At 54.8% G+C, this 18,885-nt stretch overlaps 1 protein-coding gene across 1 annotated transcript; it reads right to left on the bottom strand.

Moving 5' to 3' along the window:
- Positions 1 to 653: 653 nt before the first annotated feature.
- On the bottom strand, positions 654 to 4,576 carry LOC119100124 (dopamine receptor 1). The gene is made up of 2 exons (XM_037223236.1): positions 4,469 to 4,576; positions 654 to 1,830 (listed from the first exon to the last, which is right to left on the bottom strand). Exon 2 carries the CDS (start codon positions 1,797 to 1,799, stop codon positions 654 to 656), a length of 1,146 nt encoding a protein of 381 aa, XP_037079131.1. The 5' UTR covers positions 1,800 to 1,830; positions 4,469 to 4,576.
- Between the last annotated feature and the right edge of the window lie 14,309 nt (positions 4,577 to 18,885).

The following is an 18,885-nucleotide window of genomic DNA, read 5'->3' as shown; positions in this document are numbered from 1 at the left end:
CGCTCCACCCCCAGCGCAAACATACGAGCAGTCGTGTACACATCCTCCGGACACGCAACACGCAACAACAAGTTTCAGGGAAACATGCCCCAGGAGGGGGCTACCGGGCACGCACAGGACGCAAGGTCCATGTGGCGGATCATGGGACGCAGCAAGCACCGATCATAACAACGGCGGGCGCGTGGTATCGCCAGTGGCAATCGACATTCACACGGCCGCAGAAACACCATAGGGAGCGGAGCCCCAGGCCGAGTCGCCGCCAGCGCCGGAGGGCGACCTGAGGTCGGCTCGGCCGGCCAGAGGCCAGGGCGACGGGCAAGGGCACACGGACATCAAGCTCCACGGAACGTCGACAAACACGCTGCGATGACCGCGCAGTCAGCCCCGATTCAGGAGCGCATCATCATGCCACCAATGGCCATATCACGTTTCTGCCGCCGCCAGGGCATACGCTCGAGCCCCCCCCCCCCTCCCCCCGCCTCGGTGGGACCACCGTCTGTCCCACCACTCGGGTCGGATCAGCCGTTGCCTCGCGTATCTCCGCCAGACGAGCCGGCCCGCTCGGGAGCGCCGCTCCGCCCGCGCCGAAGCCGGACGCGCCGTCAGATCATGAGTTCAGCAGCGGCCGGCGGGTGGGCGGCAGCAGCGCCCCGTCACATGGCCGACACGCGCTCCACCAGCGGCGCGTCGACCTCGGCCGCCTGCGCCGGCACCGTGCCCGTGCTCAGGCGGCTCAGTGACGTGGCCGACTTACAGTGAGACGCCTGGCGCGGCCTGGCAGGAGCGCTTGCCCGCTGACACAGGCGCACGCACGCGCGCCGCACCTTGGCCAGGATGCGCGCGAACGCCTCCCGGAACTCCACGTTGAAGATGGAGTAGATGATGGGGTTAAAGCTGCTGTTGCTGTAGCCGAACCAAGAGAGCGTCTGGAAGGCGAGCCGCGGAATGCACGTCTTGCAGAAGGCCGCCACGATGTTGACGCAGAAGAAGGGCACGTAGCACACGAGGAAGACGCCCACGATGATGCCGACGGTGGTGGCCGCCTTGCCCTCTGACACGTGACAGCGATTGCAGGCGGGCGGCGGCGCCACGCCGTCAATGGTGCCGAACGTCACCGGCTTGCTCAGCGCTTTGATGCTCTCCACGTGACGCTTGGCGTAAAGGTAGAGCTTGCTGTAAATAGCCAGCATGACCATACACGGCATGTAGAAGCTGATGGAGCTGCTCACTACGGCGTACAGCGGACTGAGATCCAGCGCGCACTGCGGCAGGCCGCGCTCGTCCACCGGCGGCGGCCGCGGCGGCGGTGGCCGGTGCAGGTCCAGCGAGATCGGCACGAACGACACCAGCACTGCCATCGTCCAGATGACGCCGATGCTCAGCGACACCACCCGCTTGGTGACGAGCCGACCGTAGCGCAGAGGGTCCTTGATGTGGATGTAACGGTCGAGCGAGATGGCGCACAGGTTGAGGATGCTGGCCGTGCTGCACATGACATCGAAGGCGATCCAGACGTCGCAGAACTGCCTGCCGAACGGCCAGTACTCGAGCAGGTCGTTGGCGAGCGCGAACGTCATCACCAGGCCGGCCAGCGTGGTGTCGGCGAAGCTGAGCGACACGATGTAGAGGTTGCCGACCTTGCGCAGGTTGCGGTCCGTCAGCACGGCCACGCACACCAGGATGTTGCCCGACACGGCCATCACGATGATGATGGAGAGGAAGGTGCCCACGAAGATCTGCGTGCCCAGGCCCATAGAGCCGTCGGACGCGACGACCGCGCTCTCGTTCAGTGACGTCATCGCACCCTGGTGATGACGTCACTGGATTAGCCTGGAACCGAGAAGCGGAGATGACTGCGGCGCGCCAGACTGGAAGACATGTGCATGCACTGGCAGGACGAATGCCGATGGTCTTTGGCTCACATATGGTCTGGCTCGTTTCTGTATCTGTCCCATGGATGAATGGGGTGTAAACGTCTGACTTACTCGTAGAGCATACTGTCCACACATCCTGAAACCAATGGGATGACGGCAAATATATGAACACACAAATGGCAGCTAATTCACTGTCAAAAGATGCAGTCCGCAAGCAAAACACATTGTCTCCAAAAATGCACGAACGCTATCTCAACTTCTATCATTCTTGCCGAGCATACCTGGCCGTGCGTGCGCATGAAAAAACAAATATCATCGAGTGTCCCGTGCTCATAGCTAGCCCATACCCGCTATTCATGCATTAATGTACCCACGACAGCGTTAGGATTGGACGCAGCACCACCATGCACATGTGGGTCGTCAGCCAGAAGGCATCCAGTGGCCACAGAATGGAACAAGTATGGAGCGCAAGAAAGACGTCGGGTGCCACAGCGCCATAAATGTTGCTATGGCATGCGGAATCCGTCTGCATGCTCTCCGCAATCCGAGAATGTCGAACGCAGAGACGTTCTTGATCATCTTCTGGTGCATGGTATTGATAATTTTAAAGGCCACAGAGACCGCGCTTCGTCAAAGGTCACCCCACACTTCAGCAGCGCCAGTATCCGTGTAACATTGCTGCTCGCGGTTGACCCACTCCCACAGGACCCCACCGAGGCCGGCCCGTCCTGATCTCCGACCTCCAGCTGGTCTCAGTCGGCGACGGGCAGCCGCTTGGCCCGCCTACCTCGGACATTCCGTCCGCCCGAGGCCGGCTCTGAGCCCCCTCGGTCCGACCCCAGCTCCAGCCGACAGGGCCGTGCCCTGGCGGCGCTTCGCCCGTCGGCGCCGCGGCCGCCGCCACCGGTCGCGGCCGGCGACCGGCCGAGCGCGGCCCGGCGGCGGCAGGCGCAGGAATGGCGCCGCCAATCCTGTCATCTGCCAGCCTCTAACGAGGCGGGCTGCGACGGGAAGGGCGGCGGCCGACGGCGGCGGCGTGACACGCGCTGCACGGCGCCGCTGGTGCCGGACGCGGCGCCCTGACAGCGCCGGCTCGCCGAAGGGCGGCCGCCGGGGAGCGGGCTGGGGTGCTAAGCACAATGTATCCGGTCAGGAGCGACCGGATAGTGGTGGTGGTGGTGGTGACGGCAGCGGTGGCGGTAGAGGGGGAGGGCTGTTTCTGTCTAATGCTCCGTTTAGAGCAAGGAATGACATGTAATTGTCTTCCTCCTCTGGCTTCCTTTAAAAGCTTGCAATGGCAGTTGCCACAGCTTGTCGCTAAATTACTTTCGTAAATAATCCGATGATCTTTTATTGGATTGGCAACTCCATCGGCGCATTCACGGGGCTAATGCCACGACCCCAAGACTGTGAAGCAAAAACTTTTCACTCTCCAGGCTTGGTTTTCGGGCAACTGACGCGACGTTCGTAACTCGTCGCCGCCTAGAATTCGATGCTGGCCTGCTCGCGGTCGCGATCCTGCACCACTTGCCAAATGAGCAAAGCCTGCCTGTGCGTTTGGTTGTGTTGGTCTCCTTATCTGATATTCAGATCGTTGGCCGTCGGGCAGAAGAGCTGGACCGGCCTGCTCATATCTGGGCCCACTACGCATGCATTGCTCGCAGCGCCCGCCACCTTGATAAACGAGTTATGCAAGCAGGTGTTTTGCCGGCGTAATTGGAGGCAGCCGCGGGTTCTGCTGACATCACAATACAAAATGACTGCATGCATGTTTTGGGGTTCTTCTTCCTCTGTCCAGACTGTTTAATACACAGGAGATATTAGACAAGACAAGAGCAAACAATATAAAAAGCATGCGTCACAGCCTCAGTCCTACATTCGCGGACAAAATATCTTCCCAGTTGAAAAAAAAAACGAGAACACGATAAGGTAGGGCCATTTCCAATTAAGCGTGTCCACTGGGACGTCGTGCCACATCTGCCAATGCTCTGAGGTGTGATTCACTCTCTTAGGTGTTGTTCACATGGTGATCGGCACGCAACTGCTCGGGTTGCGTTGATAGTTGCGATCGTATGAGGATGTGGTAGTCTGATACCGCCACATCAGGCAGACACGCTATCACCCCGTCACGCGGCTTTCATCGCACCTGCTCGGAGTACCACGCAATGCCCCAGCTACGAATGAGGGAGTGCACTTTGCGCGTGCCCGCATCCGGTCGCAAACTTGGAGCTAACATACGAGCGTGACTGAGTGCGCCTCGTACTGACCCGATCAACGACCCCACCTCGGTCCTGTTTAACCTTGACGCCGAGCGGCACGGCGAGGCTAGCGTGAGCGCGCGCGGCCGCGAACCAGCCCGTCTGGTGGGTACCACGCACTTGGAAGTGTCGGAGGGATTTCTCGGCGGCGCCCGAGCAGTCTCAGTCGACTGACAAGGCGCCAGCCGTGCGTGGCGTAATCGGACCCGACCCGCCTCAAGCCGAGACAGGCAAGGGCGAAGACGCCCGGCCAGCGGCGGTCGGACGTCCCTCCAGCGCGAACCGGCGCAGACAACCGCGAGACTTTCTGACGCCTCACGCCTCCCGGCCACTTACGGTGTTTCACTCGGCCACCTCTGTCAGCTGATCCCAGGCGGTGCCCTGCTTGACCTTGACCTCGAGCGGCACGCTGAGGCTGGCGGCGGCGCGCATGCAGCCGCGGACCAGCTGGACAAGCGAGGCGGCGTCACTCAGCCGCGCCTGCCGGGACGGAGACCGGGAGTTAGCGGGGTGCCAACGGCGTGTCACTGGGCGTCAGTGGGGTGTCACACGACTGTCAGGAGGGGGTGGGGAGGGGGCATCATCCGCGATGACCGCAACGCCCACGTCGTGGCCTATTCTTATCGGTCAATGACTTTGATTGGATTCCAGTTGACAACACAGTAAAACGCAGGCAAAAGTGGTTCTGAAAGCCATCTGTCTTGTTTGACCCACCACAGCTGAACGACCGTTATCAAGTCAACCAGAGTAACTGTGGAGACATTTCCAGTCGCATCAACTGCGGAGGACGCACGTTACTTCCAAACTGCGAGGAAATCCCGAAAACTTGTCATATACATCTCTCATCATGCCAATTTGTTTTTGTGTGTTCAAACTTGGCGTCGGTGGGGCCTTCCCGTCTACTTCAGTAATGTACCCAGGGGGCGTCACGGTGGTGCGCTGACCACGCTTAGAACAGTTTTTACGCCACATGCGTGAAGTTGTTGACAGCGCGGCCACCCGCGGACATTCGAAACTGTTTTTTGTGCAATTGCGCTAACACCCTGCGCAACCAATGCGCAACACGTGAACATGCATGGTTTTGTGGGCGGAGGAGTACCTGTGAATGCCTACATGAACGAGCCTCATTATAGACAAGAAGGTGAATATCCTCACTTTGTGCCAGTGATTGAATACTGCCGACTGGGTGTGAGCGAGGATGTTGCCACAAATCAACACTAAATGTATCGGTTGTAATGTTATTGTTGCTGTTTTTTTTTACTTTAGAAGCCTGAGCGTACGCTATGCTGCAAAAACCTTGCGATCAAAGTATCTGCTGAGCGTGACACGATGTGAATGGCTTCATCGCATCGCCAAGTACAATAATTCCATTTCAGCGGATAATCATTCTGATACACTTCGACGCGCAACACCACGCCGCAACAACGGTCGTTCCTGTCTTAGTCTGTCTCCCTTGGCATACTCGGTGTTTGTGGGACACGAACCCACATGCCTTTCAGACATCAGCAAGCGGATGGAGCCATGCCAGCTGAGCTACCGTATTGGCTCAGTTAGTTATACGGTCTTATATTCTCCGGTGTTCCCTCCACTTCTGAAAGTGCATCTTCTGACCAAAAGACAGCGCACCGTTTTGCGAGCCCGAGGCCAATTATGGGATTTTTACGAGCCCTGGTAATCTGCCTCGCATATAAATCAATATGCTTGAGCACCTACGGGGAATAATGATCGGACCCTGCTGGTCGTTTCTTGCGATCATTGGCCGTTTCAGCGGTCTATTGCAAGTCATTCAGAGATCTGTGGGCCGCCTGAGAAAGTCGGGTGTTTCTGTGGCACCATTGAGCTGCCAGTGTCCGCTGCCCTTTACGAAGCACTCCAGCGACGGAGGTAGGAAAAGCGTGAAAATTCCAAAGCTTCCCACTTCCTGAACCGCAAACGCTTAACATACGTCCGAGCCCATTGTCGTAATACGTGTTTTTTTGTAGACTTTCGCACCCTGCGCTAGACTTCAGTTCGGCACGGAGAGACAGTCGGACTTCCGAGTAAGGGAATGGCTGTGGAACGAAAGCGTCGTAGTGCAAGAAAAGAAACAGCGGATAAGTGTGGAACACCTGGGAATTAGATAGAAAGGAACGAATACGAGAGCGGAGGACCTTCCGACCATAGCGAAGGTGACATCTGTTTGCCAGTGGAGCCTTGAGAGAAGAGCCAGCTGTGTACCGCGGGCCCGGAGCCGAGCATGAGCGCAGGAGGCGGTGGCGCGGCTGGCGGACCGCAGCGCTGATCGAATGCGACGGTGACAGAGCGCCGCGCCCGGTCGCCCCACTGACGCCAACTGTCTGACTCCGGGCGTCCAACTGGCACCACCTGTGACGTCAGACGCCCGCCGACGGCCCGGGGCTCGGCTGACCCCGGGCAGCGTGGCAAACCCGCCTCAGACACCCGTCGACGGCCGGGGCTCACGTGACCGCGGGCAGCGAGGCCAAATCGCTTCACAAAAGATGCTAGCGGAACCGAAATGACTTCGCCAAAGCCCAGAAGTAGGCACAAGCCTGCGGAAAATTGAACATGTTCATGAATGGGAGCATACAGAAGCGAAAACTGTCAAAAACTGAGAGCACGCGATCGTCTGCCAAAGCTGTTATGTTACACCCGCACATGTCTAATTTTGACGTTCTGGTTGCCCCAGGTCATGCTATTTGGTGAACAGCATCACTTAGCCATTTCCAGTGTTGATTGGTGTGGCTACGCACATTGCCCTCAGAAGGCGAGCTCGGCTGGAGTGCATGCTTTTCCAACAACTACGATCACATGCACAGTACAGCTGATGCCCTCACGAAGTCAATGTAATATACTTCGGAACGCGCTGGGGTTGCCTTGCCACGAGCCGGATGGAGGACTTCCCTGTGTTTTCCACGCTCGTGTCAGATGACGTGCACGACGTTCTGCCCATTACGCAGACCTGCTTCCTAGTGCACCGACAGGCTTGGCACGCCTGTAGGACAGTCACAGTACGGTGGCAACTGACGCCTGTGTGCTACACCGTTTGATACTGTGTTGGCTGAAATTGTATGGTGATTAATCTTTAAACTAAATTCCGTTTTACATCGAAACTTGTTTTAGTCAACAATAATAATGATGTGACATGCTGATGCCCAGGGTACGTTTCCTCAACTACAAGCCAAGAATATAAACAAGCTTGAACAGAGTCTGATGCGCATGGTGGTGGAAATGGGGAGGGGGGGGGGGGGACGCAATCGTGGCAACATTCAGGTGTGTTCACTGCAATTCGTCTCCCGGAGTTGACGTGGCCTAAATTCATACCCATAGTTTGCCTAACGCAAGGAGGAAGAGCCGTCAACCACAACCATAACTACAACTACCACTCGGCCCAATCGTGATACTACATGGCCAGAACCGATAACGCCTAGGTTTGCATGTGCTGCTCTTCCACTCCGACAAAATCGCCCCATAACGGACCCCAGCTTGTCATTTGTCAGTGCCGCGCGACCAATAGGGCCGTCCAGCAATTGGCGGACATTGCCTCCTCGAAAAATACGACACTTCCTCCGGTCAGGCCATCCAATCTGCGCCCGCCCGGCCCGACGGGAGACGAGGGTCGGCGCCGCAGCCGGGCGCGGTGGCACTGCGGTCCGGCCGGCGGAGGGTCGCTGCGGCGGCGAGAAACGGGGCGCGGAGGGCTCCGCACCCCTGGCGGAGGGCCGCGTCTCGTCAGCGGACCTGCCGTCTCGCATTGCCACTTTAAAACCCGCAGGCCCGCGAAGCGCGGGCTTGAAAAGCACGCAGGGCATTAAGCGGGCATTGCTGACAGCATTGAGGGTATTGGCGGGTATTCTACCTATAGAATTACCGCACTTGTGTTTTCTTAATTTCGCAAATTTAAACATAAGTAACCAGCAACTGTTCGTGATAAATGTTAACGGAAAAGCAGTTATTTGTTTGCACACAAATGACAAAGTGTGGAAGATAACTTTTCTTGTAAAGCTTTTCAGCTATACAATGCCTACAACCTGATGAGCACATTTATCATTCACAAGCTTTACCTTAAAGAAGACTATCATGGCTTAATAACTGTCAAACCTACAGCTACGTGCAATTAGTTAACTACACAGTATGGGAGGATAAAATCTAAATACGACAGCAAAATCCTTCTAAAAGAATCCCACAACAGTGGCAGATTCTGCTATGGGTACAGCTTTCCAATCAGTTAGTAGGCTCCAGCTCCAGCCGTCAACAGCTTCATAAGTTAAGGTTTTTAGCCCCGCTCCCCCCCCCCCCCAAGCACATCAATATTTTGAAAAAACTACACTCCTGAATTTTGCACACAACTTGAAAATGCATCACAGTTCATAGAGAACACAGGTCAAATGCAAACACTCAATGACCTGTATGGATATATCATTGATGCAACTACACAGGACATGTTCAAACAGCAAATACCACCCAATTCCTAGATTAAATTGGAAGTGTGGTCCTGTATTAGACATCCAATACATGTCTGTGAAATTCATAACAATAAATCAACCTAGGGGTGCCGGTAGTGTAGTGGTTAACGCGTCTGCGTCTGCGTAACGCTTATGCGCTAACCACTGCGCGTCTGGGAAACCAGAGGTACGGGGTTCGATTCCCCGCGGTGCCCGCCCTTCCTGCCAGGGCGAGAGGCAGGCGACGCCATATAACCTCAGCAGCTGAGTGCGTCGTTAAGCCCCAATGACACACACAGTAAATCAACCCAGGACTTTTTTGCGATGCTTTCTGCTATATACTTACACTGATTCGGCATTTATCCAGGAAGAAAACCGCAGAAAAACACCGATTGCCAAACCATACCAGCGATACCAGTCAAGTTTCAAAATAAATTTATCCAAGGACGAAACCAGCGCAGAGGGTTGGCAGTCAGCCGTTCAAGGAGCCTGGATGCGCAAGATGGCCTTTAAATGGCGCACAGGTTACTGACACAATCTCGTATTTGCTAGTCACATTTGAATGGATCATCAGCTGTCTAGGAGCAAGGCATAGGATTGGGTCATTCATGGCCCACTCATCTTTCACCACATTCCACGCCTATCTCTATTACTTGGCATGTGGCGTGACGATGCCAGGGCTGCTTGGCGTAAGGTATAGGTGCGCACCCACATTAAAAGCATTATATTAAAAATCCATCATTCAAAGAGCAGCGTTGTAGTCAAACTCCAAGCTTCCATACTGCACACAGATCAGCAAATCTTTGGGCTTTGGATGCCCGGTGTATTCACATACGGCACGCCTACATATATGCATATTTAGGACTCTCGGCATCACATGGACCCAGGTAAATGCTTATGCCAGTCTTGGTGTTTGAATTCTAACAGTGTTTGAAGCTGTTTGATTTCTTGCCTTTCAAGGTGCACATTGTTGGTTCCTTTTGAAAAGCCTTCTGAAGAAGCGATATGATTTTCTGTCGGACAAAGAAGATTATACCTGGGACCAAAGGAATCGAATATGTTGGTTCTTTAGGCAGCCTTTTCAAAACGAGTCATGGTTTCGGTTCCTGAAATGAAGGAAATTCAACAGTGTTATCCAGTATTACTTCATCAAGAAAACATGTCTTAGAATAAATGTTTGTAACTTGGGAGATCGTCACGGTGACCCTTCCGTTATAATTAAGCTAAGTATGTGTACCTGGAGTTAACAGAAGGTCGCTTCATGTTAGTCATGACAAAAACATAAAGGTAAGGAATGAATTTGCCTTAAGGCCAAAGTTTCTTGTTTTGACAACAATGATATTATAAGGTTGGTATGCGTACCTGGAATGAAAAATAAGATTAGTGGGCACAAGCGGGCTCTTTGAGGAGCACCTGCCTTGCGGGGCGGGTACGGTCTTTCAAATATGGGTGCAGGGTGAGTGGAAGGGGCGATATGGAAGCGAGTCGTGTAAATCCAAAAAGTGGCAGCTCTACCGACGCCCGCTGACGGCGAGCAGAACCCGCTCGCGCCGCGCCGGCCCCATTACGGAAAGTTGTGCGTCAAAAACAATAAAGCGAGGAGTTGCTCTAACGGGCGGCGTCAGTCGTGGCCGGCCTGGGATGCGCGAGGGCCTCAGTTCCGCCGCACACGACGCCAGCGTGTGAACAACACTGGCAGACAGCAGGCAGGCGGACACAGAGCCGGGATAATATACGGCCGGCTGGATTATCCGCCTGAGGGGTTCCAGAGCTACTAGGAAAGAACAAAAGTAACGCAAAAATACAAAAAACAAAACATGGACAGCATTTAGCCATCCGAATAAGGAGTCAAACGAGTAGCATTTCATTTCAGGAAGCAGGTGTCTTACGGCAAGCATTTGTGATAAATACATTTTCGCAAAAGTTTCGAGATCCATTCGCCAACACTTGAGTTTTCTGCACCTTTAACTACCTGAGGGGGAACCGGGTGTGCTGTGGATGAAGTTGAAACAAGGTATAGGCCACTTTGTTGCTGTTTATTGGAGTTGACGGGCGTGCCGAATGCGGTGGTCATTTGGCGCCCATAACAAGCTTTGTTTTACCTAATTAATGAAATGCGTAAATGGTCCCACAGTTGATGTGTTTGGAAACAAAAGACCAGCTGAGATTCACGAAATTGTGAGTTGTCTCCTGGTATGTCACAGAGCGTCAGGGCCGAGTCATGCTGTCCAAAGTGACGCTGATGTTCTTCCACGAGGCGCGGACAAGATATAAGCATATGACGAACGATAAGGAGAGCACCACATCGATGGCAGATGGGTGCATCGGCTCACCCCAATATATAGCCGTTGATTGCGTACGCGTGCCCGATACGATGCAGAGAATCGTGTGGCCGAAACGCTGATGCTGGAAGCAGCGCATAGGGCTGGGGGCATACACTCGAGCCTTGACGACAGTATAGCCGACACGGATGTCTGAAGGTAGGTCTGGCCGGCCGAACGTCAGAGTTATGCTGTTGGTGGGTGTCTGGTCGCCACTTCTCCTTGCCGTGATCCGGCGAGCTGCGGCAACTCCAAACGCCCTCAACTTCTGGACGATCTCTTCCTCACTAACGTCACGAAGATCATAGCAGCTAATGATGTCTCGAGAAAAGTTTTTGGTTTGGTGTGGTTTTACGGTCATCAGCACGCTCACGTCTCACTTTTGACCTTCGATCGTGATGACGTATATAAATTCAGTGGCTGTCATGGCCCGTGTCGCGTCAGCACCGTTTAAGAACACAACCTCTGTCGCATCATCTCGCAGCTTGTCGCAGCGGATCACTTCACCGAACCTGTCGAACCGTTTCGGCGCTGGAACGGTGAAAGAGATGACATACTTTTCCCCATCACTTCAAAACATAAGGATGCGTGGGGTAGGTGGACCTGTTTCCACCCGGCGCCCTACAATTGTCGCGGTCCGTTCCCTTTCGGAGGGCGGGCGTTTTTTTTAGGTTTAAAGAAGCCATGTACAGTGGTTTTCGTTTCGGCATCGGGGCTCCCCACCCACCTCGGCCAACACTCCCTCGAGAGGTGGTCACTGCCAGGGCTACCCCGGTGCTATACGTGGCAAGCGATGTCCACCACACGGCCAGGTGTAACCGGGAGACCTCTCCCCGTCCTGACTGTGGTTCAGCGCCGCATCCCCTCGACCCCTCAAGCCGCTGCGCGCGACCAGGCGCTCCAAGCGGAGACCCACACGGGGCACCCAGCCGCAGCGCGAGCGACAAGCCGCTAGACCCGTGCGGGGCCCCACGGGCCCCCGCGCCCCCAGATATCCTGTCCAAAGTGGAGCGTTGGGACGCACAGTGACTGACCCGCACGACGCGCCCCTCAGCCACCAGGATCCGATCAACCCGGGGACACAGGCGGGGGGGGGGGGGGGGGGGAGGAGCACGGCGAACCCGGTAAAACGAGGATTAGGAGTGGGGAGTGGACCGGGTGCAGGAAAGCGGGCAATGCGGGACAAGGAGCAGGAGCTCACATACCGGCAGGGTCGCTACGCCCTGAGAGGAACATCTTGCGCTGTCCACGCGTTACCGGAGCTGGGACCCGACGGGGTGCTAGTCCCCTACACCGGCCCAAGCCGGTGCCCCTGCGGAGAAGATATAGACCACACCAAGATTTCATGTACGCAGTGTAGCGATTGCTGATATTGGGTTTTCCGGCGCATCGACTGCCTACGGATGTGCAGTAATGTGCATAGTTGGCGTACTATGCGACAGGGACGAAAGTCAGACCGGCTCTTACAGATATAACTTATCAGCCCTCGAAGGTCTCGCGTGACCACAAGCGCTGAGGTCGCTCCGACTTGACCTGCAGCCGTATGCAGACTGGCGCTGTTTCGCCAGAAGTCCCAAGCTACAGTCAGGGCAGCTCACTTATCTCTGGTAGGAACAGCCACTTCCTCATGCCGGGCTTAACAAAAGTTCCAGTCAGTGGCAATCCAATTTCCTTAAGCATGCGTTCTTAAGACTCGGGCGTCACTGTAACAATCCTCGGCCACTATTTCACGCCCAGGGATAGGGGACGCTGTCTCCATATAAACATTAATCTCGGAGTGGAAAAGAAGGCACGATTCTTTTCAGCACACGAACTTATCGAAGCACGTTGAATAATACAAAATACGGTCCTTTTCAGGGAAGGAAATTATCTTGGCGTGTTGAATAACGAGAATATGTGACCTACATGGCCGAAACTATTCTGGTTGTGGTTCAGAATTGGACAGCTGCCGCGCCCAAGATTTCGACGTGCTCACTTCTGGCTGGCGAACAGGGTGTGGAAAGGGTGCAACTGGTTCCGAGCACGAGCGGGATGTGTTGGTGTTAAAGACACACAGTGTCAGCGGCGTCAGATCGCCAGTAATTCACCCGCGTGAACCCCGTGTCTGCTAGATGCGATAGTGCGGCAAGCTATGACGCAACTATTTCAAACTATCACACCCCACATGACGCGTACGTGCCATGCTTGGCACGCGAAGCAAGGTAGCGAAAATGATCAATGAGAACTATGCTGGATGCCTCAGTGGTACGCTGCCTTGGAAAACTGAAAACAGCGGGCTTATCAGCAAACGAGGCAGAATTTAAACGCCATTGCCACATCCAACGGGCGGGGCCTACTTGGAGCGGGCCGCTGCCATGACTCAGCTGCGTGCGGCCGTGACCCGGGCGCGGAGGGCCCCGAGCCGACCGTGATCATGACATACTGCCCGCTTGGTGCGCCGCACGTGCCCAATTATAGTTAATTTGCCGGTCTCGCGACAGGCCTGCGCCCAAACCGGGAGCCCAAGGGCCGATCCATCGCCGGGCGGCGCCGCTGATGCCTGCAGGAGTGGGGTACCTGCTCACCTCAGCTGAGGCTGGCGGCGATGGGAGAAGCAGTCTGTGGGCAGCTTCAGGCGGCGGCACAAGTCCTGCGCACGGCTAGCCCTCAGACAGTTATCACTCCGAAACCAGGTCAAGTCCAGCGAGACACACCCCTTCCTTTACCAGATGATTTACATCCACCAGCTAATGCAGCTTTGTGTTGGGTTCAGAATAGTTCGCTACCACTGACGTTCTAATGTATATATGAGTGTGATAAGTAGAGTTGCCACTTTTCATATTCCGAGACCCGCCCCGTACCGCAACCAACATTTGAAAACCCACCCTGCCCTGAAAGGAAGTCTTCCGGACCCGCTTAGGTTCGCAATGCCATAGGCCCTAATTATTGCATAATGCATTAGCGTATCTCCAATAACAAAACAATAGGAGCACCCAGAAAGGCACTCATCCGCAAACGTGTGGAAGGTTCATTCACGCCAGACATGTAGAAGCCACTTTCTTGCCTAAACAAAGAGCTACAGTTCAAGATACGGATAACAATTGCCTCTGTAACACCTTCTGAAACATCATGTATGTACCAACCCACGCATGTAAACAACCAGCTCTGTCGTGAAAACGACGAGCTATGGGCTGATGTCAGCGATCGCAGCCCACATCATCTAAGAACCGCAGGTTATCGTTTGTTAAGCGCATCAGGAGCTTCAAAATGCTTCCGCACCCATATGGCAGCTATTCCCGTACAAATTACTGTTTGTTCTGCTCTTCGCACGAGTTGCCACGAGGACAGACAATCGGTGACGAGTTAACTTGACTTAAATGGTGCTCGTTTTTGGACATGACTGAAAGCAATGTTTAGGGCCGTGACCATGGCGATGACAACAGCCAAAAAAGTTACCAGCAAAGTTTTGCTGCTGAAATGCACAGGGAGAAAACAATTCGATAGAGCAACAAGCTACCCACGGTAACGACCCGTGGACATTACGGCTGATGGATACCACAGAAGTGTCCAGGAATCCACTGAATATCTTAAGGACGCCAACACATACTTCCTCGGGTTTAAAATGGTTGCCAAATACTTTTTGGAAACCCTTTAATTCGATGCAGTCACCATCTATGCCTTTGCATTTGAACCTGCGTCTTCACTGCAATATGTGGACTACATATATGTTGGCATGTTGCTCGTCTTGTCCTTGTTTTTACTCCGCTGTCTTTGACCAAATTTTGAGTCACACCATGTGCTCATGTTTGTACTGGAAGATCTAGTTGTGTTGAGAATATACCAGTTAAGGCAGTGGAAAACAAATTGTCAATATTTGAGTGCTGCTGAGGTGTACACGACCCCATAAATGCATTCCCATATGATAAAATAATTTTTGTTGTTAAAATGGGCCCTCTTGGTGTGGAGCTTAGGAAGGGAACCCAACACTTTTTAGGGTATTCGCACACGTGCGGGCTTTTTACTGACGCTTTGTGGGCATGCCATCTCAAAATTGGCAGCTCTAATGACACCGACAGGATAACTGGGGCTGCATGAGCTCAGGATGTACGGATCACCGGATAGAGGAATCGCTTTAAGACGGAGAGGGTGGCCCCTATCTGACGTCCTCGGCTTCACTAATGACCCGGAAACGTCGCCCGGGAAGATGACCGACCACATGACGTCAGCATCATTGAGCGGCGATCGGATCGCCAGCCAAATCACTGGCACAAGTCACCACGTCTCGGCGCAAACCCATGACATGAGCCGTCACCACAACTGGCACTTATGGGGAGACCCCACTGCGCTCCACACAGCCTACAGAGCCGCGTCTGAAGCTCAATATTCCTCGTCCCATGCGAGCATTTCCCGCCGCGGCGCCGTCGCGTACAAAGCCGAGCCCGAAAGGCTCTTGCGGTGGTCACGCTACACTTTGTCATCTGCAGACGCTCAGCGAAGTACGGCCGGCCGACGGCGCAGCCTCAGCCCCCGGCGAGCCACCGACTTACTGCGACCTGGCGCAGCAGCGGCTCAGTGGTCAGTCCAGCCCGCGCCCGGCCCGGAGAGAGCGCACGTTTCAGCCTGGTACAGGAACACGATCGGAACTGCGCTCAGCGGGCCCGCTGGAGGAGGCGAGAGAGGAGAGGGTGGGGGAGGGGGGGGAGGGGGCGGGCCGGGCGGTGGCCGGTCACAATCGACACCTCTCCCCTGACGACGGAGACAAGACAGATGGGCCGGCCGGAGGCAGTGAGCAGAGAATGGCCCTTGTGCGCCCGACCGTCCTCTTGGCGCCGCTGGTGGATGATCCCGACCCACACAACGGATCGCGGTCGATGCCGGAGGAATAGTGGATCAATTTAACTAGCTATCCGGATTTTTAACATTGCTCGGTGAATGGCGGCTCGTCATTCCCAGAAGACTTTTCGACGGTAACGCGCTTCGGCTGTTGGTTGATGGCGCATGACAGCAATGTGGCCCGGATTTGATGTTAAACAGACATCGCCATCAATATGAATAAAATCGGACTACCTTCGCTGACTTAATATCGGCTCCTAGCAGCAGCACGGGTAGCTTCATCCATCACACAGTGCACCACGATAAGCCCTTCGGGGCAAACGAGCGCGGCCAGACGGTGAATGCCGTCGGCGGCTGTCTCATTTCGGATGGACCGTTGCTCCCACCCCCATTCCTCGATTTTCTCCCACGATGAGGTCGCCCCCCCCCCCCCGTGTTGAAACCCAGGTACATGCAGAACCCCAAAAATGGCAACTGAACATGATCAAAATGTAAAATATAGTCACCGCGAATCGCTTGCCAGTCAACAGGAGCAATGGGCAGCGACACTAAAGCAGATACAGTAGCAAAAGTAGCAGCAGACAATAGGAAGCGGTGACAAGGTAATCATGAGGTTCACAATGTTGATGAAGTCCATGAACTAACATCACAGACTGCGTTCACAGGCTGTGGTCGGACGCCGAGGGCGGGGTGGTGCTGTCGCGGCACATGGCGTTCCCGCAACTGTGGGATCAGGAGAGACCGGATGCTGCGCGCCTGGGACCACCAACGCAACGGCCTCAGGCACGGCCTCTGCCACGTCGGGACGAGGGATCCGAGCCACACCACCCGCAGCCTCCCGACGAGGGCGGAGATCCGAGCCTCATCATCCCGCAGCCTCCCGACGAGGGCGGCGATCCGAGCCTCATCATCCCGTAGTCCCCGGCGAGGACGGGGATCCGAGCCTCATCATCCCGTAGTCCCTGGCGAGGACGGGGATCCGAGCCTCATCATCCCGTAGTCCCCGGCGAGGACGGGGGTCCGAGCCCTACCATCCCGCGGTCCCCCGACGAGGACCACTGTAGGCAAGTGCACGTGGAGGCCGTGATCTGCGCCGCCGGTGAGACCCGCGGTCAGCACGAGTCGGATGAGCCGACGCTGGCCGCGGCCGACCACGCTCTGACCGAGGCGGGCTGGACAAGCGCCGCCTTCAAAGTCGGCCGGAGACGCTGGCAGACAAGGCGCGGGAGGGACACTGGTCTGACTTCTTTGGATGACAGTGCGACCGTGGTGCGGGAGCCAGTGCTGGGAGAAGTCCTGACCGTCGCTGCCACGCTGCTCCATCCCGTCCTGACCTGACCTGACCACGACGTGTCAAGACCTGACTTCGCCCGATCATGCGCATGGCTCAGCCATGCTGCCATGCTGGTCGCCCACCCAACCTGCTGTATCCGCTGGACTTCGAGGCCGAGGGCGGTGATTAGTTGCTTTTAGTGCGAAACGTGTTGCCTTCACGCCTCGTTTGGTATTGTGATGCTATGATGCACGCGCTGTGCTCCGAGTTTTCCCGTAATGCAGCACATCTTATAATGGAGTGGTGCTCTGTCGTTTACAAGGCGAAACTTGCTGGCTTCATTCCTCTTGATGTTGTGGGCGCGTTGCTATGGTATGCGCGTTGCGCCTCTTATTTTTCTATAACGCAGCAAATATTAAGATGATGCGATTTTTTCTGCAAATTACATTTCGCTCAGAACTCTGCGCATTTTGGAAGGAACTCCGCCTGTTCGGACCCATTTATAAATTTTATTTACACGATGTTTGCTTCTCACATCCGTGTTGCCAGTAATTTCGCTTCCAAGTTGAAAATGACATTGACATTTTACAATGACATTTGACGACAGTCAATCGCCAGTATCTCATTCTTCCGAGTTCTGCGTGGCATACTATGGCCGTGATCCTCCGAGGATGCGAGGGAAACATGCAACACTGGGCTGAGGCTCGACATCAGTATGCCATCATTCATGTATTTTGTGCTCTCATTAGGGATAACAAAATGTTCTGCTTTCATCACAAAACGTGTGCATCACTTGGAACCGATGACGTCAAATAATTACCCACCGTTAACACTTTTTTACATTGTTGTAGACGTATTGAGGCCACGCTTATTCATGTTAAGCCTTTTCCGTGGTAGTAGCACTTACGCATGTGCGTGCGTGTGACATTGTTACAGAAGTGGCAGTCACAAGAAGCAAGGAACAACGAGTAAGAACGAGTACGATTGTGAGGCACCGCGCTTCACAATCGCGCACAAAATGGATCCATGCGCATGTCCTCTACGGGTTTGTGATGAGTTAATTCAAGTTACTTCAAGGATGCCGATCTTTTGTTTGTCTTAAAGACAAGGCATGGGAAAGGGTGAACAGTAGGTAATGCGGAAATTAAAAAAAAATAGTGTGAGCGGGCAGGGCAGTGGAGGAAATCCAAGTTCATCGTCTACGCACTCAGTAACTATGACGATTCTGCCCCCCCCCCCCCCCCACCGCCATGAGTCTAAAAATCGATACACATGTCGGAGGCAGCAGATTCCGCTTAGCTGATGCGAGACTAATCCCAGCGATTTGCACGAGTCGACCACCGTTTTCGGTGATTAAGACTGAAATTTATAACTTGCTATTTTAAGGAATATGTGTGGGATGAGCTCTTCGACGTACAGATAGTTAACTTAGAGGAATGCTCTAAATACTAGCAAAAAACGCCGACCAGCCTTCTGTTATGCAAAGCGTTTACGCAGGCCCAGAACCACGGGGGATCGCTTAAGCTCCGATGCCCACAACCGTAAGTGGAGTCGAACCTCGGACGACATGTACTCAACGGCGCCGCTACTGGTCGAGTATAACGTAACATAACATGTTCTGTAACATCACATCCGCCGCCCCACACACTGGCAGTGACCATGGCAGGGCGACCACGGAGTGGCGGGGTGCTCGGTTACTCAGCTCAGGCTTTACTGCAGACGACCCGCGAGGCGACGACGCTCGGCGCAGGGAATCCTGCCGGGAGACGTCCGTCAGACTGGGTGGATGCCGTCAGGGAGATGCCCTCGCGTCTGTAGTGATTTCCCAACTTGTGTGCCTTCCGTCCCTTTTGCAGGGGTTCCTGCGAGGGACGCGTTTCCCCCGACGAGTGACAGACGAGCGTG

Source organism: Pollicipes pollicipes, unplaced genomic scaffold, assembly GCF_011947565.3.
Source record: "Pollicipes pollicipes isolate AB1234 unplaced genomic scaffold, Ppol_2.1 Scaffold_4881;HRSCAF=5763_pilon_pilon_pilon, whole genome shotgun sequence".
In the NCBI taxonomy this organism is placed as follows: domain Eukaryota; kingdom Metazoa; phylum Arthropoda; class Thecostraca; order Pollicipedomorpha; family Pollicipedidae; genus Pollicipes; species Pollicipes pollicipes.
Note: the sequence above shows the minus strand (reverse complement) of the source record. Positions and strands in the feature narration are given on the sequence as shown.